At 40.7% G+C, this 21,790-nt stretch overlaps 1 protein-coding gene across 1 annotated transcript; it reads left to right on the top strand.

Moving 5' to 3' along the window:
- The first annotated feature begins 585 nt into the window (after positions 1-585).
- ATP12A (ATPase H+/K+ transporting non-gastric alpha2 subunit) lies at positions 586-19,921 on the top strand. Its single transcript, XM_068659427.1, has 23 exons — positions 586-854; positions 2,782-2,922; positions 4,549-4,608; positions 5,084-5,287; positions 5,871-5,984; positions 6,163-6,297; positions 6,554-6,671; positions 7,125-7,393; positions 7,903-8,101; positions 8,595-8,704; positions 9,072-9,206; positions 9,467-9,659; positions 10,155-10,330; positions 11,396-11,532; positions 12,258-12,408; positions 14,339-14,507; positions 15,207-15,361; positions 16,054-16,177; positions 16,506-16,651; positions 17,283-17,416; positions 18,351-18,452; positions 19,111-19,202; positions 19,401-19,921. Exons 1-23 carry the CDS (start codon positions 846-848, stop codon positions 19,427-19,429), a joined length of 3,102 nt encoding a protein of 1,033 aa, XP_068515528.1. The 5' UTR covers positions 586-845; the 3' UTR covers positions 19,430-19,921.
- The last annotated feature ends 1,869 nt before the right edge of the window (positions 19,922-21,790 follow it).

Here is a 21,790-nt window from a genome sequence, read left to right as displayed (position 1 = left end):
TTGTTATCACTCCCATATGGAAGCTGGTAATTGGCACAAGACAAACAATTTATACAAGCTGTTCAGGTAAGTGCTGTTGCTGAAAATGCATGGGGAAGTGATTTTTTTTTTTTCCAGATCCACATGAAGGTTAAAAACACAACAAATGCAATCCAAAATAAAAAATGAAGTCAAAGTTAAGAAACTTGAAGGAGCACTCCTCCATTAAATCCCTAGTTACCTATGGCAGGGATCTGACTTTTAGGGACCCAAGGCAGACAAACAGAACAACACGTTAACAGCCAGGAGATACAAAATGTGCTCAGGCTTCCTTTACCCCACCACATGCTGCTGTGACAGCTAGAAATCCAAAGGGGAGTCCGGTGCTGGAAAGTCGCCGAAGGAAACTCTTTGCTTCTAGCAAGATGAATAATACACCTGTTCCCTAGTCGTGAGCAAACACTACAAAGGAATAATTAGAAACTATCTGACCTGAAACCCACATGCCCATTACTGTGGTATTTTTCCACCTACCACAGGTGAAACAGAAGATGGGCTGGACCTGGAAGGGAAGGGGTGGAGTGGCAGCACAAGATGCTGATTTATAAAGCACTAGCAAACAGTGCTCTTTCTCCACAGGCTTTGGACAACGAACCCGTCCTGCCTGAAGGATGCCAAAGCACAAGCAGGATTCCAGCTAACGTCTGCTTGTCAGCTGAGAGGGAACTACAACCTCTGTGAGCTTTTGCACTGCAGTAGCCTGAAGTGCTCTGAGATACTCTGTGGTTCGGCTGGGCTTTTGCTTTTCATCCACACCCTTTGGCTTGGCTGTTTCATTCCATCAGCAAGGGAATAAAATCAACAAGATGGTAAAGGTGAGTACACTGTTCAGCAGAACTACTGCTACTGCACAAGTTTCTTAAGAATAAGCACTGAATTAAATTTTAATATACATGTATGTGTTATAATTGTGGGCTAGTGAAAATGGAACTGGTACTAGACAATGCTGGGCATCCAGTGTCACTACTAAAATTTTCACTCCAGAGAGGAGTGAATTTCTAATCCTAAAAAGTAAGGTCTGGATAGGAAATGCTTCTAGGAATGGCTAGTTTTGTAATCAACAGCTTTATGAATGATAGCTCTTTTGCAAATGCCAAAATCTGAGATTTTATGAAAATGTGCAGGTTAAAGGTTACCTGTATATCATGCACAGTGACCTGCTGATTTTACTGACTTCATGAATTTTCTTTATTCTCTTCCTGTGACACCCTTGCAACAAATAGTTGTTTTCTATCTGTCCTGGTCTCTACTTTCTAGAGATTTGGAAAGCCAAACAGATTTTGGGTTGGATAGTTAAAGGGAGGAGGAGAAGTGTGAAGGAAAAATCCCAACTGATAATCCAGACTAAATCTTCCACAAGATAAAAAATCAGAACGTCTTGTAACAGAGATGTTCTTTACCTGGGATATGTATCAAACAAATCCAAGTGCTTTAGGGAGAAGGATTCTAGACTTGTAACTGCTCAAACTACCACCAGCTCTTAGCTTTTCCCTTCCCTCCTTCCTCAAGATACAACTTCAAGATTTCAACATTGTTCTAACTAAAGGGCATTGGAGGACAGGGTGCCAGTTTTGAATTCATAATAATAGCAAGATATCTGAAACCTTTCTTTTCCTTGTTGTTTCCATCACCTGAGCTGTGTGCTTTAGTCTGTTTGTAGGATGCCTCCTTTCAACTCACCCAAAACATTACCTTTGCAGAACAGCTCTGAACATTGACATCTGTCCTACAAAAATGTGTATGTACTTGTTAGACAGACCGGTAACAGCAGCAGCAGCATACGAGTGCATCCATCTCGCTAGTAGAGCACACCATCAGATAAGATCCAGTATGACTCTCACAAAGCTCTGATGGTTAATCTCTAAGGAAGCCTCTGAAATGGGGTCAACCAATAGTTCTTCCAAGGAATGGCATGTAGCTTACAAGATAATTAATATCTGGAACGTTATGATTATAGAAGCTGGTAAATTGGCAACACAGGAAGTTTGCCTTTCAGACTACGGTGTTAACTTAAACTTGGGAGGCAGCAACATCCCCACCCCCTCAAGTTATCAATAAAAGCAGAACATCAGGGCAGCAGCCCTCAGTTATTTAAGTCTCGTGTACCTGCTACTAGATTGACAAGTATGAGTAAAGAGAGAAGGCAGAAGTAACAGGCTTGGTTCTCCCTGGCAACCATTATGCTGTTTGCCTCAATTTCTATGTAATCCATTGTTAATTTTATTTCAAAAAAAGAAAAGTTAAAGTCACATATCTAAAAAGCTCCAGGAATAGCCAAAGAAAAAAAGCTCTTATTTACATTTTTTCCTTCCTTTTCCTTTACTCTTCACTTTTCTTTAACAACTTTTGCTTTTATATTTATCTCCTCTTTAGAGCCAATACATGACAATGGTTTTCAGTGGTAATCCTGAGATCATAGGCAATATTCATATGCTTTGTGTTAGATCATGAACTACTGGAAGTGTTGCACTCTCTAAAGGAATCACTGTCAGTTACATATGCTGAAGACCAGATCACGAGTGATCTATCACTTGCTCTAGAAATCTCAGGACAAGAACTAGTGCTCTAAGTTGCCAGCAGAAAAACAAAACAAAAACCAACCAACCAAAAACCAGTAGCTGTTTGTAACTTGTCTCAAAAAAAGTGAATTTGTCAGTCTGAAATGTTTGCAGTATTTTTTACTGCTGCCTTCTAGTTGCAGCAGGTGCTCACAACAATGCCAAAACTTTATTTCTTCTACAGAAAAAGTCTGATGTTTACTCGATTGAGATCAGTGGAATAAAAGATCTGGAAAGAACAGAGACTGGAGATGAAGAGAAGTACAAAGACCTGAAAGGCAACAAGAAGAAAAAGAATGAAGACCTTAAGAAAGAACTGGACCTGGTGAGTGTTGCTAAGCTCCAGCTTCACCTGGCATTTTAATGGCATATTATATGAAAATCATAATAGGGAAGAACTGCCTTCCTTCACTGTCCTGAAGTCTGCCAGAGAAAAAGTTGTGCGGGATTAATACCTATAATGAAAGAATGATTCTGGCTTACTTAAGCTACCAATGGTAGAGAACAGTATCTCCCTACAGAGATATTCTCTGTATTCTCCCAGATGGAGTTACTATAATCAGCATTTCCTCTGAACTGCCACCTGTACATTCAGCCAAGAAACAGAGGGAAGAGAGAAGCAAAATATCTTGCTCTAGATTTATAGCAGATCTAAAAGCATGCCTCGGCTTTAAAAACACAGCTTTTCCTCCCTGAATTAAATGCAATGTACTTCAAGGACAGCACACTAAGCTCAAGAAACCTGTATTTAACTTCTGGGTCGCTCCTGACTTGACAACTGATCTTGGAAACGTTGCTTCCGCTCTGTATGTTTCAGTTTCCCAATCTGAAAAATGAAGGTAATTATGCTGACCTCTTTTCTGAATTGCTTTAAGAGCAACTAACAGCAAAGGCTATTTAGGGGTTAAGATAATATTTCAAAGGTAAAGAGAGCCCAAAATGGGCCATCAATTTATCCAGCATCTTTCCGAGACCTATTCAGTACCAGCTAAATAATTCTCAGTGTATCTTATGCTTGCTATCAGGGGATGTAACATTACTCTCATGTTTCTAAAGTGAAACCAAAGCACAGACAAGTTAATTGACTCATCCAAGTACCAATGAATCATTCTGTGAAAACAATTGTGAGAACTCACAAATTCTTGGCTTCTAAATCTCAGTTGGGCACAAGTTATAATTAGGTCAATGATACCACAGAGCTGTTACTGCAGAGAAAGGAGAAGAGCTTTCAGACTTCCCTCTCCCATACGCCTTTTAAACTGTGTTTAGACCCTGCTGCTTTCTTTCTGCAAGACTGTGGCAAATCATTTCACAAACCTTACCTTGTCAATCAGATGCAAAGATTGTTGTCACGCATATTCCAACACCACACCCTTTCTTCTATCAACAACATCACCCATGGTACTGAATGCATGGTCCTGTAGCAGGCATGTAAGGAGGAACTATTCAACAGAAAGCAGCACACACATTTGTGGCAAACAGTAAGGTATTAACACGAGAACACCATTCTGTTCTTGCGATAGATTTGCTGGAGGAGGGAGATATTTACAAAAGTACACACAAAATCTAAAGAAAATGCTATCTTCCAATAGTGTGTACACTGCTAGCAGCTCCCCCCAACCTTTCACATTTATCAGTTAAGGTTCTTGATTCCACATAAGACCAACATTTGTGGTGAAACACATCTTACTTCTGTCAAGAGAAGACAAGAAGAAACGCTTTGCAAACAGTTAAAAACGAGCTAACAGCAGAGGTGGAAATAGACAAGAGAAGGCTTGTGCTTTTTATGAAAAACTGCATATTGCTTATTCATGGAAGTGGGATGTCATCCTAGCAACTGGATCTGTGGTCCCAGATCCAGGCAGTTTGAACAGTCTCTAGATCCCAATATAAAATTTCCAACAGTCTGACATTCTGCTTACTATCGTTTTCTCTTTCTTTTGGAATCCAGGATGACCACAGACTCAGTGCCTCAGAACTGGAAGAAAAGTATGGCACAAGCATCAACAAAGTAAGTACTTAGGGCATCACTAAGAAACTGCCCGATTCACATGCCTTCCTAAATCTTTGGCTGATCCAAAGCTTCTTAAAGGCAGCGGAGAAGCATCCAAATCGAGAGATGTACTCATGGATACATGCATGCATGCATAAGCATGATGCACTAACTCCCAAACAGATGCCTGTTTTTTCTCATCTTTCCAAACATTTAGTGTGCTTGACAGGTAACCGACAGAGAATGAAAACTCCTAATGGACACAGCCACAAATTCACTATTCCAGAAAAGCAATATCCATGTCTTCATAGCAGATAACTAATAATAGCTACCCTGAAATCATGATTTGGAAATCAAAGATGCAGGTTACTGCAGCTGATCTGTAATATTAATAATGTTTAATGAACAAGCAGCATGCCAATTTTATTTCTGAGTTCAGATAAAAAATCTGTTTTCTTTGGCATCATTTTAAACATGTCATTTGCTTTTGCAGGGTCTCTCCAGTTCAAGAGCAGCAGAGATTTTGGCTCGTGATGGTCCCAACTCACTCACTCCTCCCAAAGCCACTCCTGAAATTGTTAAGTTCCTCAAGCAGATGGTGGGAGGCTTTTCCATCCTTTTATGGATAGGAGCTGTCTTCTCCTGGATTTCATTTGGCATTCAGTTTGCCCAGGGAGCTGAATCACCCTTTGACAATGTAAGTGTTTGAATAACTACAAAGTGAGTATGTGACCCTTTGACAATCTAAGTAATTTAAATACTACTTCATAGTTACTCAGTAACTACTAGGAGGCCTTTTATTCTTTCAGGACTCTCCCTCCACTACTGAACATTTCTGATAAATACCTGACATACCACTTCTGTCTATGAGTGCCTGTCCAAAGGTTTTATAACCACTTACCCACAATCATAACACTCGAGAACACATAAGAGCAACACTGAAGTCTGAAAAGGACTCTGGAGCCTTTGACTTCAATTCCCTTATGAGTTGCACTCTGCTAGGAATATAATTTGTTCAGGTTCATGCCAGGTTTAGTATACAGAAGGCTTTTTAGAGACACTGGACACTTGCAATTAAAAATCCTTTTTATACCCCAAAAGACGTACTTGATCACCAGCAGGGCAAAACTTGAAAGCTCTTTTCTTAATTTGTCTGTTAGCCTGGTCCAATACGTCGTTTTAAGAGTCTCTTGAAACAATACAGAACTATGAGTTACTCTAGCAGAGGAACTGCTGAATGCATACCTTTAATTAACTGGGTTATTTATTTTATTGATTAGCTCTACCTTGGTGTAGTCCTCGCACTGGTTGTCATCCTCACTGGTATCTTCGCTTACTATCAAGAAGCAAAAAGTACAAACATCATGGCCAGCTTCAGTAAAATGATTCCACAGGTGAGAGCAACCAAGGCATTTAATTTGAGATAAAAACTCCTTCTAAGAGCACACCTCAAAATGACACAAGTCATTTGTGTCGAGACATTAAGCAATAAGCACAACTTGAACCTACCTCTTGGTAGGAGATTTAAAGAACAGTGCAACACTCATTTTTGTCATACTTCCATCCCTTCAGCAAGCTCTTGTCATCAGAGATGCAGAGAAGAAGGAACTCCCAGCAGAGCAGCTGGTGGTTGGAGACATCGTGGAAATAAAGGGTGGAGACAGGATCCCAGCGGACATTCGCCTGATCTCTGCTCAGGGGTGTAAGGTAAAAAATGCTTTGTAGAGCATGGGGAGAGAGGAAAAACATGGTCAAGAGCCTTTTATAACATAAAGAATTTCTATGCACCCAGTACAATCCCACAGTAACAGATTCTCTCAGTGACAACGACAGTCATCTCAGAGAAACGGCACTGAGAGATTATGGCCCTGTCACCTGTTATTAAATGTGCTGCACTCTTGCCTTCTGGGCTTTAATTGTGTGTTACTAACTTTAATATGGGCATGTCTCCATTTCATTAAAGGTGGACAATTCTTCACTCACAGGGGAATCAGAACCACAGTCCCGCTCTTGTGACTTCACCCACGAGAACCCACTGGAGACCAAGAACATTGCGTTCTACTCCACCACCTGTGTGGAAGGTGTGTAGTGACAGAGAAAAGGGCTCCTGAAATGACACATGGGCAGGGTGCTACATAATATTGCTAACTCATTTTGAACAGTTCTGCTTCAAGGAATTAGGATCCTCTAAGAACTTGTGGATGCTTCTGTGAAAGGGCTCTGCACACTTAAAGGTGTTGTCCCTGTTACCAGAACTGAAAGGCTGTGTATCTTTGTTAACATACTATCTGTTCAGAAACCGTACAGTGCCCAGGATAATGATGCTTTCCTACCGCAACACAATCAAAAAAAAGACTAATTAATGAAAATATGTCCTTCTTTCCCTTCACTGACAGCTTTAAGATTTCTAAGGGGAAAAACGTTATTCTGGGATAAAGTCTTAGTCACATTAGGCCAAGAAGGGACTTCGTCAATCAGTACTGTGTACAGAAGACAATCTCTCTGGGAGCCAACAGACTCTTATTTCTTTGCAGGCACTGCTACTGGCATTGTAATCAACACCGGGGATCGCACTGTCATTGGGCGGATTGCCTCGCTCGCATCGGGAGTAGGAAATGAGAAAACACCAATTGCTATCGAGATAGAGCACTTTGTCTACCTGGTGGCAGGAGTGGCCATTTCCATTGGTGTCCTCTTCTTCATTATTTCTGTTTCAATGCGATACAAGATTCTGGACTCCATCATCTTTCTCATCGGCATCATTGTGGCAAACGTGCCAGAGGGACTGCTAGCCACAGTAACAGTAAGTCTGTTCACGAATACATAAAAATTATCACTAAAATCTCTGGCTGAGAAGCAACAGAACAGTTAAGCACTGTTAGCCCTAAAGTATACCACCAACGACCAACTAGCAGCACTGCAATAATGAAGAGGCTCGCTTCAGGATTCTTTAGGTAGTGAGTAGGAATTTTCCCTGCATTGTAGTTTCTTCCACCTAAAACAGCCTCTCAACTGACATAACACTCTTATTTTTATCAGCAGGGAAGCAGATTCCTCGTACAGCACATGTACTTTGCTAGTTACTGCAAAACCTCTGATCTTAATAATGCTATTACAAAGGAAAACAATGCACTGCAACCAACCAGAAGATTTAAAAAAAAAAATAAAAATCTTTTTTTTTCCTTTCACTGAAAGAAAAAAAATCTTTCAGAAAGTAAAAAAGCATAAAAAACCCAGAAGTATGTAACTTCATTACACTGTTCTGTAACTGTACCTCACTAACACCAAGCTGAACTTCTTTACTTCTGCCAGGTGAGTCTGTCCCTGACAGCCAAGAGGATGGCGAAGAAGAACTGTTTGGTGAAGAACTTGGAAGCTGTGGAAACACTTGGCTCTACTTCCATCATCTGCTCTGACAAGACAGGGACCCTCACACAAAACAGGATGACTGTAGCTCACCTCTGGTTTGATAATCAGATCTACTCAGCTGACACCAGTGAAGACCAAACAAGTAAATAGGGCAATGGGGGATCTGGAAAGGGGCAGCTAGATTGATCAAACCTGTGATGTTTCACACTTAGTGTCTGCCAAGCTGATGTCAATGGGGATCTTTCCAGAGCCAAATCAGATATGTCTCCCTGCCACACAGAAGCATGGCATGCAATAGGAAAGTCCCTTCTTTGCCATGTATAGATGTGAGCAAAAGAATTACTATTTGAACTCCATTCATAGAGAGGAAGTCTTGAGGAGGTTCTAATGCATGTCCATTCACCAACAGTAAATTTAGTAAGAACACAGACAGAGAAACATCATCTAAGTAACATTGCCAGAAATAAGTAGCTGACTAATGCAAAGGCTTCTGTCAAATTGGTTTTCTGTAACAGAACCTATCAAAGAAATGATGCTCTTCTGCAAATAATTCAGTCCTGTTGTTTCAAACTTAAGTTTCTATTTCTACCATGTAATATACTAAAGGATGCAATCTTTATTTTGTTTCATTTCAGCTCAGCCTTTTGATCAAAGTTCGCCATCATGGACAGCATTATCAAAAATTGTAACTCTCTGCAACCGGGCAGAATTCAGACCAGGACAGGAAAATCTCCCAATAATGAAGGTACAGCCTACTTCACGTCAACCTGTTCCTCCTCCTTTAAAAGAACAATACACATAAGTTGTTCTGTTTAGCTTCAGTTATGTCTTAAATTTTACTGCTTCAGTCTTCTGAGTTACTACTTGCTATAGGCTTGCAAAAAGTTTAAGGCAGGAAAAAAGACAAATCAGGTATCAAGAATTTCCATGCTATTAATTACTACAATTTTTAGTGTATTTTTCAGGACAACCATTGCTTTATGTAGCTTCATTGCTGTTTAAGCACACAACATCTTATAGAAGCATGCAAGCTCTCTTGACAGAAGTGCAGAAGTGTACGTGCTATAAACTGTTTCAACCTTACTGATTCTATGATTCTTCTGTCCATGCAGAGAGTTGTGGTAGGTGATGCCTCTGAAACAGCTCTGCTGAAATTTGCAGAAGTCATTTTGGGTGACGTCATGAGTATTAGAGCACGAAACAAGAAAGTGGCTGAAATTCCTTTCAACTCAACAAACAAATTCCAGGTGTGTTTCAGTTTGGGAAATTAGGCCAGGCTGTTTCAGCTTTCACTGTTTCTATCACTATGTGTAATGCCTCAGTTTGTGACCTGCAAGGCTTAATGCGGGAATTTAACCTACAATAACTGCAGTTCATTCCATTTGATGGAAAGAATTATATTTTCATGGAGAAAAGCAGGAGAAACATTATTTCCACGCAAAGTGACCAAAACCAGAAACAAATGAGGATCATAAATGTTCTTTCAAATTTTGTTTGTGGCATGCAGCTTTCCATTCACGAGACTGACGATCCCAATGACAAACGCTTCCTGCTGGTGATGAAAGGTGCCCCAGAGAGGATTTTAGAGAGATGTAGCACCATCATGATCAATGGCAAAGAAGAACCACTGGACAGTGAAAAAGCAGAAGCTTTCCAAACAGCGTACATGGAGCTGGGAGGCATGGGAGAGAGAGTACTGGGTGAGTGTAACTAGAGAAACTGTTAAGAGAACTGCAATGCAGAATGGGGCTTTAAATCCTGGTATGAGACCAGTTTGCCTGGACACTTGCAGTGAAGGAGAAAAGCAAAGTGTACAGCCTCCTCAGCAGAGTGCTAAATCCTCAATGATGTGCTGTAAGCTCCCTGTGGCAGGGATGCCCTTACTGCTATATACTGGTGCTGATCTGCCACGCTGTGCAGCCAAAAAAAAAAAAAAAAAGCCAACAGAAGCAATCCCCAAAGGAAAACACTCCTGCCCAGCTAGTAGCATCAATACCTTTGCCACGTGAAACACTGACTTTATTCACCCTTTGATTTGAAGGTTAAAATGACAGGTTACATAGTGCTCCATAAAAAGCTCATGGTTAAATGCGTGCAAGTTTTATAGACAAGAGGAAAGTCTGATGCTATGCTACAGCAAACTCCCTCCTTTCTCCCACTATTTCCTGTACATTTCATCAACTGTTTCCTTTCAGGTTTCTGTCATCTGTACCTGCCTGAAAACGAGTTTCCAGACACGTACCCATTTGACACAGATTCCATGAACTTCCCCACCTCCAACCTGTGCTTTGTTGGGCTCTTATCTATGATTGACCCACCTCGTTCCACAGTGCCAGACGCTGTCTCAAAATGTCGCAGTGCTGGAATCAAGGTAGGGATCCTACTCTGAAGGATACGGTGATGCTACAGAGAGACTCATGATATTGTAACTTTTAAGATCTTCCACTGCACTGATATAAAATACCTTTCTAGAAACACCTACCATGAATTTCAATGTTCATTAATATTGTTCTGAAATTGTAACTTAGAGAAACTACTTGAAGGCCCTGAGAGGGAAAATGGATTAAATTTAAATGGGGATCAGACCACAGAAGGTGTGGGAGGAACTCAGGAACTGAAAATACAAATTTAGAGAAACCGAGATAGTGTCTCATTGGATCCTCTTCTAGAATATAGAAGCCATGCCAGCTAGAATTACTTGTTTGTAAACAGCATGAGGTAATAGGAGCAATTCTTGAGAAAGCATCGGGACACAGGGCTACACTTCTTAGGAACTTTTACATATATGAATCACTAATCTCTAAACCATTCAAGTTGAAATTGACACAACAGTTCTCCTAATTTCATTCCTTAGAGAACCACAAGTAAACTTCCAGCTTGAGACTGAGAGGCCACCTAGATAAATAAAGGAAAAATTGGTATTTGGAGTTACCAATTTCTCATTATCCTTGATGAGATGAATCCCAAGTCCTAATTCTGAGGAATTTTTCTGTAGTCTTAAGACAGATCTGGAAACTGGCAACTTTTTTTCAAGAAAGAAAAATAAGAAAAATCTTTGCCTTATCTGTCAGGAGACCTCATTCTCAAGGATCCATTTTACAATGCAACACTCCAAGAACTCTTACTTTTAAGCATACAAGTCATAAATTCTCATATAAAAGCTTCTTTATTGTGTATCGTTCCAATCTTGCTGCTCATGACAAGTTTTTCTTTTGCAGCCCTGATAAAATAGCACCAATAGCAAGAACTGGAGAGCAGAAATCAATACAGAGCTAATTAATAGTCATAATCTGTCTTTGTTACGTACATAGCACAGCCTTCCAAGTTCAGATTCCAAACTGCTTCCTGGTATAGAACAATAGATATTTCAACTTATCTCTTTACATCCATCACATATACATTTGTCACTTACCCTAAGTGCTTGTCCCTTCCTAAGGTTATCATGGTCACTGGCGATCACCCAATCACTGCTAAGGCCATTGCCAAGAGTGTAGGCATCATTTCAGCCACCAGCGAGACCGTGGAAGATATTGCTAAGCGCCTCAATATTCCTGTGGAGCAAGTCAATAGACGGTAAGAGCAGGCAGAATATAGGAGGTACCCATGGCTTCATTTTCTGCAAGCTACGCCTTCTCCCTCTACAATGCTTTTAGCCAATTTCTGCATCACAGCTGCTTTCTGCTTTTCTGGTTCTTGGTAACATTCCCAGCCACCTTGTCCACCTAACAAGTCATCTCTACATAAATAACTGTATGCTTAGGGCAGGGGCTCTCATCTGCATGGGGCACTTGGGAAAAACTAGTGACTAAACCTTGGCAGATCATGTTGGTCTTTGCTGTCACTGCACCTCTGACAAAACACACGCGTGTGAAAAGCAAAATTCAGAATCCCATGCAGTGCTGGAGGATGACCGAAGGATTAGCAAGTCTACGTTCCTCTTTCACCCATTAAATGTGAAAAAAATTAACAGAATAAGAGAAACCTAAAAGCTTTTTACAGAAAAGATCCTTCTCCACTTCCACTGTCCCACCCTCCCACTCGGTTCTCTTTAAAATGCATTTTCTCTTGTTAGGTCTACTCAGGAGGAAGCTTCAATTACTTCCCTCTGTATCTAGGTAACTAATTCTGTCTGGATTTCTACAGCATCTTTCATTCAATACCTGCTGATTAACAACTACTGCTTCCGAAATTAACTCCATTTGCTGCTTTCCTTAAGCTGCATACATTCTACGAGCATGCCATTTTTACCTAAACATTTGGGTTTGAAAATTTATCCAGCTTTCCCATGGCTATTACAGGGAAGCCACGGCAGCGGTAGTCAATGGGATGGAGCTGAAGGACATGAGCTTGCAGCAGCTGGATGACATTTTGTGTAACCACTCAGAGATAGTCTTTGCTCGGACATCGCCCCAGCAGAAGCTGATCATAGTGGAAGGCTGCCAAAGACAGGTAAGAGGTGTCTAAGGTTATACACGATATGGTGCATGCACCAAGTAGTAGGGCAAAGGGTGGAAACCAATTTGCCAAGCACTCCAAGCTCTGTTTATACTCTGTTCACTCTGCAAGAATGTTATCTAACAGCTTGCCACAGACACTGTCTTCTCTGGACAGATTCCAAGCCATTTAAATTCCTGTAACAGATGCTGAACTCCGATTGACAAAATGAGCTTTTCCTACATTTGAATGGGCTGGAGCCATACGGAGGGAGGGGGGCTGACTAGTTTGCACGAAATTCAGAGAAGCTGCTGCTGGGATGCTCAGAAAGCCTCCTGGGTAAAGATTCGTACGCAGTTTGGGAAGGAGCCTTCCCCCAGGAATTCCTTAAACCCAGATAAAAGCAGAGTGTTGCCACATCCCCTCATCTTATCTCTTGTAGCCATTTAGACCTATGTACTTCCCGCCCACAGGAATGCTCAGAGATGAAATGAGGCATGAATCCCACAAAATGTCACAGCATGATTTATCTATGACCAAGCCTTATCTATATTACTTTAAATGACTGCAAAACAACCCACAAAAAGCATGAATATGAGGCAGGATTTAAAGAGGATTTGTCCTACTCAGAGGCAATATTATGTAAAGGAGCAGGGAGTGCAGCCAGCTCGGGAGGCACAGGGAAAGAAACGCCACGTGTAGCGCTCAGGAAAAGGTACAAACTGTCATCAGGAGATTTTGCCATCTGACGTTTTCCAAACAGATGCTGCAAACCGAAAGCTCCACTACCACCACACCTGAACTGTACAGGAAAGGGGACAGCACAAGCTATTATTTGGTTTCTGCTATTTTGCCAGCACTAAGCTTTCCAATCAGCATTATCAGCTCTGTGGGTTTAAGCCTGATTTACCTGCAGGGGAAAAACTGCATTCAATCGTTTTAATTTTTCTTTTTTTGAATGGCCGTGGACAGGCACAGGGTAAACATGTTTTGTACTGCTTAGATGCCCAAACTCCTAAGTAGCTTTGGCTAGGTTGAAGAGGAACACCCTATCCTTCCTCTATGATTCAAGCCAAGCAGCCTACATGCCATGTTTAGCACTTAGAGCTTATAAGCCCTTCTGTACATGGCAATATTTATAATTAGTGTCACAGTGTTAAATCCCCAAAGGGACAGGACATTTAGTATTTGTTTTAATCAGTTTGTCAAGCTTTGTCCCCCTCAGAGCACTCTGTGTTGCTACCAAGCTGTGAACTCTTGCATCAACTAGAAAAGGCCCCTTACCTGCAGTAGATGGTTTAACTGGAAGGTAACAAAGAAATTGGCTTAAAAAATCAGTTTTCTGTCTTTTCGACTACTAGTGCAGTTCTAGCATAGCCTGGCAATGGCCACAAGTTGTTGGGCTAGGATACCAAGCATAAGCATTTCACAAAGCAAGACAAGGACGGATCATATTGAATCCATTTTAATCTCCCACAGATGCCAGAAATGAGCCTGGGTCTGCTCAGACAGGGGTAGACCATGTAAAAATAGAGAGACTCAAAAAATTTAAGCCTCCTTATAGCCCACAAAAATAAATAATAAGATTAAGTGCATTTAAATGTATCTAATTCAGGTGCTGTCTTTAGGATACAGTAAATCCCATCCCTGAATTTCCCATTTCTCTCTGCTGCCTGTGGAGGCAGTCTCGATGACACAAACATCTGCACACACATCTGTACAGACATCTATTGCACAAAAGCCCAAGGCTGCCATGTTAATCCTACCCACTGTCTTTCTGATCACTGGTTATGTTTTATGTATGAAGAGAGTTCAAAATTTCATATCAGCATCTTTCTTCTAGACATTTAAAGACAGGGAGTGTGCTGAGAGCAGATTATCCTTACGGGAAAACACCATAACCTCAAAAAAAAAAAACACATCCGCATCCTTTTGTGTGTTCCAGGGAGCAGTTGTTGCCGTGACTGGAGACGGAGTCAATGACTCCCCTGCTCTTAAAAAAGCAGATATTGGAATTGCTATGGGTATTGCTGGTTCTGACGCAGCTAAAAACGCAGCTGATATGGTACTGCTGGATGATAACTTTGCTTCTATTGTCACAGGAGTGGAGGAAGGTAAAAATAACGTTGCTATTCACTTTCTTAGCTGAAAACTGCTGGCAGCCCCACAGCACTGGCCAAGTCCTCCTGCTCCTTCTCTCCTGCATACCCCCACACCCTAGTTTCTACCTGAATTGGGAAATGTGATTTTGATATTTGGGAAAAAATGGGAATTACTTCCTTTCACAAGACACAACAACCTCACTGACAATGAGGAAGCATTCCTCTCTCAGACATATTTGTTAAGCAGAGCATTGGTCTGCTATCTCTGCTTGTTCAAACTCCAAACAAAGCCCTTCCCATCTTGTTCCCATGCAGTTCTAAACATCACAAAGATATAAGGTGTTTTCTTTCTATTTTCTCTCTGTTACTTGCCTGCACCTCATCCTCATCATGCTCAATCCATGACACTAACACACACTCCATTTCTCTAGCCACAAAGAGCTTGTGGTTTCCATTAAAACTACAGTGTTGTGAACGGGATTTTTCCTCCACCTTTCTCATTGAAAGTGATTTTTTATTTTCATTTGAATTTTCAGAAGAGTTGAAGGGAAGGAAGGTTTGAAAAAATAACTAACAAAAAATGGGGAAACGTATGAGGATAGCAGACATAAGCCATGATTATTTTCACTTCAATTAATTAAAAAAAATAAGGTTTCTTATTGCAAACACTGTTGACAATAAGATTTATAGAAGTGTTTCCTTTTCCTCCAGGTCGCCTGATCTTTGACAACCTAAAGAAAACAATTGCCTACACCCTGACTAAGAATATTGCTGAGCTCTGTCCCTTTCTCATCTACATTATTGCCAGCATTCCCATGCCCATTGGCACCATCACCATCCTATTCATTGACCTGGGAACGGACATTGTAAGTTGCTGCCTCAATGCTGGTGTCTTTTAAGTTATTTTTTGCTGAAATATCATGACAAGTGAGAGAAGCTGGGAGCAAAGGGACATTAGAAGATTTAGTTGCCTTACCCTACTACTGAATAACAAGCTAGTGAAAGGGTAGAGGGCTAAATTAAAAACAGCTGGGTATAGGGAAAGACGAGCTGGGGAAAAAAATGCAGAGGGGGAATGGAAAGAAAAGACTTCTGATCCCTGCTGACAGGCAAAATCCAGCATTGTGCAAAGTATCAGCGTTTCTCAATCAAGAGATCATACGGATTACTTCATTTAGTACAGGGGATGAATACTAGGCACTTGATCAGAGCCCGTTCCAAGGGATCTGAAGGGACACTTTAATGTTTTCAGTATCCTCTCACCCTCTGGGCTGTCAAAAGATCATCAGACCTGTAATAGAGTTTCAGCTTTCTCTCAAATCAAAAATACATGTCAACATAAAGCCTCATGGAGCCTTCCTTCATCTGCTCTGTGTATATTTAAAAGCCAAGTGTTCTGGTTTCAGCTGGTTTAGGAGGAAAATTAACTCTATCCTAGCTTAAACCAGGGCACCAAGGGAGGTAACAGAACCACTCCAGAACTGAAACTTGTCTGGTGAGCCTCTGAGATGCAGACAAATGTTGCTACCAAGACTCTGATGGTTTATTTCTGTTGTAGATCCCCTCTGTTGCACTGGCCTACGAAAAAGCTGAAAGCGATATTATGAACAGGAGACCTCGAAACAAAAAGAAAGACAGGCTGGTGAACGAGCAGCTCGCTGTATACTCCTACCTGCAGATAGGTAAGTTGGCCTGATCTCTGCAACACTATCTTGCATCAACAGAACGAAACAGAGACAAATTCATTAACTCCTTAGAAAAGGGAGATCTGAAATTAAAGTCTTTCCTCCGCCTTTCTAGGCAAACTTATTAACTCCCTTCTGTTGCTCATATCTGACAACACAACAGGTTTTATCTATACAGGTCAAGAACGCTAGAGCACCTAGAGCTCTAAAACTAACTTTCTTAGCAAGTTTCATGTCTTAGCAGGCATCTCAACACCGATCCCCAGTGCATTCCCCAGTGCCCCTAGATTTCGCATCTTCTCATCTCTCCCTCCTTGATTTGCAGGTATCATACAGTCAGTGGGAGCCTTTGTAACCTACTTCACAGTCTATGCCGAACAAGGTTTCCTCCCTTCCACACTGCTTGGTGTGCGAGTCGACTGGGAAAGCAACGCTATTAATGACTTTGAGGATTCGTATGGCCAGCAATGGGTAAAGATGCACTGAAATGTGCTTGCACTGTCTCTTACCCAACAGTTTCTTTAAAATTCTATTCTATCCTTCAAAATAGAAGTTAAGAGAAAGAGAGAGATTTAAATGTAAACATAGTTTTCATCTAATGGTTCCTCAGGATATATCCTTTAGAGCTTCAGGCCACCTAGCTCATTCAGACTCACTCATTTATTCTTCTACAATTTCCCTTCTTCTGACTTCAAGCCTCTGGAGATGCACCTTCTTCTCTGGACTTCACATTTAGATCCATCATAATCTCTCAGCCCTGCTTCTGAAGAGCACTATTCAAAGCAGTCTCTAGACTCTCCCTCCTCCTTTCAACGCTTCACTCCCCCTCACTCCCTTCTGCTTAAATCACAAGATACGAAAGCCATTAATAAATCAATATAAATTCCTCCTCGTACCACACCAGTGCTCCAGCCACATGACTCATCCACTGTAACTAGCGGACTAGAAAAACAGGCCAAAATCTGATCATTACCTATCTAAATCTGCGATAACTCTGCATTTACACCTTTGTAACTGAAATCTTACTATCAAGGTTTGCAGTCACTTGCATGAGATATGAGTGTCTGATGTAACACAACTGTTTTTTTCCTTTGCTTTGCAGACTAAATACCAGAGGATGTACCTGCAGTGGACTGGCTACACTGCCTTCTTTGTCAGCATCACAGTTCAGCAAGTTGCAGATTTGATCATCAGGAAAACACGAAGAAATTCCATTTTCCAGCAGGGTCTTTTCAGGTAAGTTTTGCAGGTTCTTTATCTGACATAAGGAAGGATAAGTTAGTCTACCACTGATTTGAGGGAAAAAAAAAAAAAAGAAACATTAGCTCAATGATCTAGGGGGTTCACATTCAGTTGGTGAACAAAGACTAAACTTGGATTCTAGCAATTGCAAATCTCAGACAAACATTTTATTACGCTACCCCCCCCCTTCTCTCTGTCATGACAGAGGGTTTCTTTAAAGAAACACTTCATACTGTTTAATCCGAACACACTTAGCTTAAAAAGCAACTCGCCATTCATTAAAACGGTTACTACAAAGAAGAAGGGAGTTTCCTCTGCAGACTGTTTTCTTAAGTTTTATATAGTTATCAGTAGATAGAACATTCAGACTGCTCCAAGCTAACTTTAGCCTGTCAGATAAGGAGATACCAGCTGGTCAAACTCCCCAAGATAGCACTGGCTACCCTTTGGAAAAGGTTCTGCACCTTTCAATCTCATGAAAGCTAGGGAATTAAAAATATTTACTGGGATGGAGGCCACATGTAAAGTTGGCATTTAGTCAGAGTATTTCTGATAGGAAAGTAAATTTTCCTTTCTTTATCTGCAGATAGAGAGCCTACACCTATGTATTTTTCCTTCTTACATTTACATTTGAGTCACAATGAGCACATTGACAATGCTAGAAAAAGACATGACTAATGCACGCTGCAGGCCTACCTAAAGCTAGCTCTAACCTGGGTAGGTCAAGAACAGCAGCAAGGAAGACACAGGAATATGAGACCTACAGCAGTGCTTCAATCTACCAACTGTCTTGTGCTACTGTGGTCATCATCTGAGGCAGGTCATGCTCCAATGATACTGAAAGTGGCCCAGCCTTAATTATGCCAAGGAATCCGTTTTTCATGCACAGACAGACACGTGTAACCCTTCCTCTTTGGTTTTCTTGTAGGAACAAAGTCATCTGGGTGGGTATATTCTCCCAGATAGGAATTGCTCTGATTCTCTCCTATGGGCTTGGACACGTTACAGCCCTGAACTTCACTCCTCTGAGGTGAGTTTTGATGGCAACATACATCTCTTGTCCTTCGTGTATAAACGGACACGGACTTACCATTCTGCTAACAACAGATAAATGGGAACAGGTTGCTCATGCATTACAATTCCAGGAAAAATATTTAAGAATATTCATTATGAAGAACAGGGTGGACAATTTCTTCATGAAAAAGGATGTTATTTTCATAGTTCCTACAAAAAAAGAAACACATTGCTTTTTCTACTGGATTTACCATAGAGGATACAGAAATCTAGTTCTGTATAACAAACACTTTAAGATTTTTTCCAGGATCCCCAATCTTTTGGTGAGATTAGATAACATTTTAGTTAATTTTACACAAGCAACATTTATTTTAAATATATAACTGTCAGAAATATTCATTTTTTCTGCCCTCTTCAGAGGCTGTAATGCCACTAGGCAACAATCCCTTCTGTACAGTATCTGGAATAAATTAATTCAGTTAACTACTTAGGCTTAGGAGTCTTTCATGGACCTAATCTTATTTCTAACAATTTAAGTGCTTCACTTTGAGGAAAAAAAAGGCCATTAAATCCAGATTCTCTTTTAGTGACTTCAAATAGCATAGTCAGAGAACCAGAAATTCAGCTGAGTACTTACATGCTTCTGAATGCAAACCTCTTCTCCCCACTCCCAGGTTTCAGTACTGGTTTGTGGCTGTACCGTTTGCCATCTTGATATGGGTCTATGATGAAGTCCGCAAGCTGCTTATCAGGAGATACCCAGGAAGTAAGTAGAATTCTCTACATTTAGGACTTTAAGTTATCCCTTCCTTCCCTTCCACTTATTCACCCATGTTAGCTGCCTCGGACAGGTGCAGCAAAAACTGGACCATTTGTTCCCAAAGATTACTCTTCCTCTTTGAGAAAATTTTTGAGAGAAAAGTAACTGGATTTATTTTTTTACCCTCTCTTTTTCCTAATGCAGGCTGGTGGGACAAGAACATGTATTATTGAAACAATCCTTGTCACTGGACTTCTTCATCCTTATGGAGAGCTGCTTCTCAACCTCACACAGCACGTGCTGCTTAAATGTCCTGTCTGTGCAATATCAAGCAAGCACTGGGTTCGGCCCATGAATGGGTGAAGAAATTTCATGTGTTTCACGAAGAAATAAGGACTTCAGTCTGACAAATTACCTCCCACTGTACTGTAAAGATGACGCTTGCCTGAAATTGAAATGCTATCTATTTTTATAACAAGCACAACTTTCCCTCATCCAAAGATGAACTTTGAGAGCACTCAGAGAGGAAAACACACATAAAGAAAAAAACACCAGAAAATCCTAACAATGTAAGGCATTAACTTGCACTAGAGGTGTTGTTTGCTGATTTTCTTTTTTTTTTTCTGAATTCCAAGCAACTGCATACCTAGATCTGTATTACCTTAGCAAGGGTAACAATACTGTATAGGAAGAATTTGATAATAAAAGTATTTTCCAGAAAACTACTTTCCACCTTATTTTATTATTTATAAAGACTATGAAATGGAATAGGATCTAAGCTCTGCCTCAGAAAGAAAAACTGGGTGCACCTGCTTTTTCTTTAACCTCCATTAACAGATTACCATATTTCAAATGCCTGTTCAGTTTTGATAAATACATCTTACAAAACAAAGCAAAAATAAATTATTTATTCATTTTAAGAACCCAATTTAACACTTATTTTCCAAAGACCACACTCTCTGGCAAAATAGGCCTTAGTATGCTTTAAAAGTCTGCTACCATTAAGGTTTTGTTTGAAACCAGGTCTTTCATATGGTCTTTCTTAGCAGAGACCAATAGGTAACACATGTTGTTTAGACAAAGGCTTTAACAAATTTAAAGAGAACAAGATAAATAACCTACGTTGCTATTTCACATTTAAATACAAGTCCAGACGACAAACATTAGCGAAGGAACAGGGACAGAAAGGAACCTCCTGCTGCAGGAAAAGGCAAGACGGATTATGAATGAGGAAGAAACTAGAAGAACTGAGGGAGGGCAAAACAGAGAATGTTTTCCAGCCTAGAGCCTGCCTGTTCCCAAATCTCCAGTCTTACATGCTAGATGTTGCTCTACTTTTAGTGAGCCCCCCTCTCAAAACCCTCTCTCCATGAAGGGTATTACAACGGGTAGCAATTACACCGGCTGTATCCCTGTTTTTCACATGTTGACATGGAGAAGAGGAAATACAAAAGAAGAAGGAAGAGTGACAAAAAAATAAGCATGCCAGATATGAATTAGGAAGGCAGGCCTGGATTCCAGATCCATGCCCTCATGTGCTGCTTATCACTTGGTGATGCAACCCTGCAACACACCAACAAGAAGTACGTGAGGTGCCAAGCGGACTAATTTCAACACCTTGTCATTTGCCAGCTGTCAGGACTGATTTGTTTTTTCTTCTGCTTAGAAGACAGGAAATATATGAGGAAAAGCTACACGGAGGGGCAACATAACCCTTTTTTTCACCAGCTACAGATTTGCAGTACTTAGTCAAAAACACCCTTGTCCAAGTTCAGATAGGAAGAGACTGAAAAGAAGAACAAGGGTGAGGGCAGTTTTTGCACAACACAGGGACAGTTCCTACACGGAACCAGGAAAGAATACACCTACCTTTGTTGTACTTCAAAAACAAAATATATTGTATGGAAAAAAAATGAGGAAAAGATAAGTAGACACATCATTCACTCACAGAATATTCAAGACCCTAAAAGCACTGAGAAATCCAGTGGTTGCTCTGCAAAATCTTTGAACAGTGAAGGCTTTTTTCTCTCCCACTGGTTGAAGACCAAATCCACAACAAATTCTTATAAAAAGAGATTTATCTTGTTTTGCTCTAATTCCTGGTAGTTATCATCTCATAAACACAGGACTTTTGACAGATAGGAGTATACTACCTCTAAGCACTGCAGGGACAGTCTGGAAAGCTCATTTAGGATAAAATTTTTGTTGAAGCTGCAAGAAGACCTTGAGGAAAAAGTCAAATAGATCATCAGATAGACAAGCATCACTGCAACTCCTTCAAAACAGAAACAATGTGATGTGTGAGACTGAGGCATATGGGATACAGGGCAGATTCTGTTAATCAGAATCTCAAAACGCAGCAAAAGAGACTGACAAAACCACAGAGCTGCAGGAGAGGAATTTTTCAGGATTTCAAGGCCAAATGACAGCAGAAGAACTGTAACACCGGATGCTAATCCACATTCTTCATTGTTTTTCTACAGACATTCTTCCCTTGTATTATCACAAACCATTCAGTCTTGGTCTGATTAACATGTCCTTCCAGTGTCAGAGGGAAGTTTGATACGTGGATGCCACTGGCTTGAAGAAAAGCC

This window comes from Anas acuta, chromosome 23, assembly GCF_963932015.1.
Source record: "Anas acuta chromosome 23, bAnaAcu1.1, whole genome shotgun sequence".
Lineage (NCBI taxonomy): Eukaryota > Metazoa > Chordata > Aves > Anseriformes > Anatidae > Anas > Anas acuta.
This window is presented reverse-complemented; position numbering and strand designations above follow the sequence as displayed.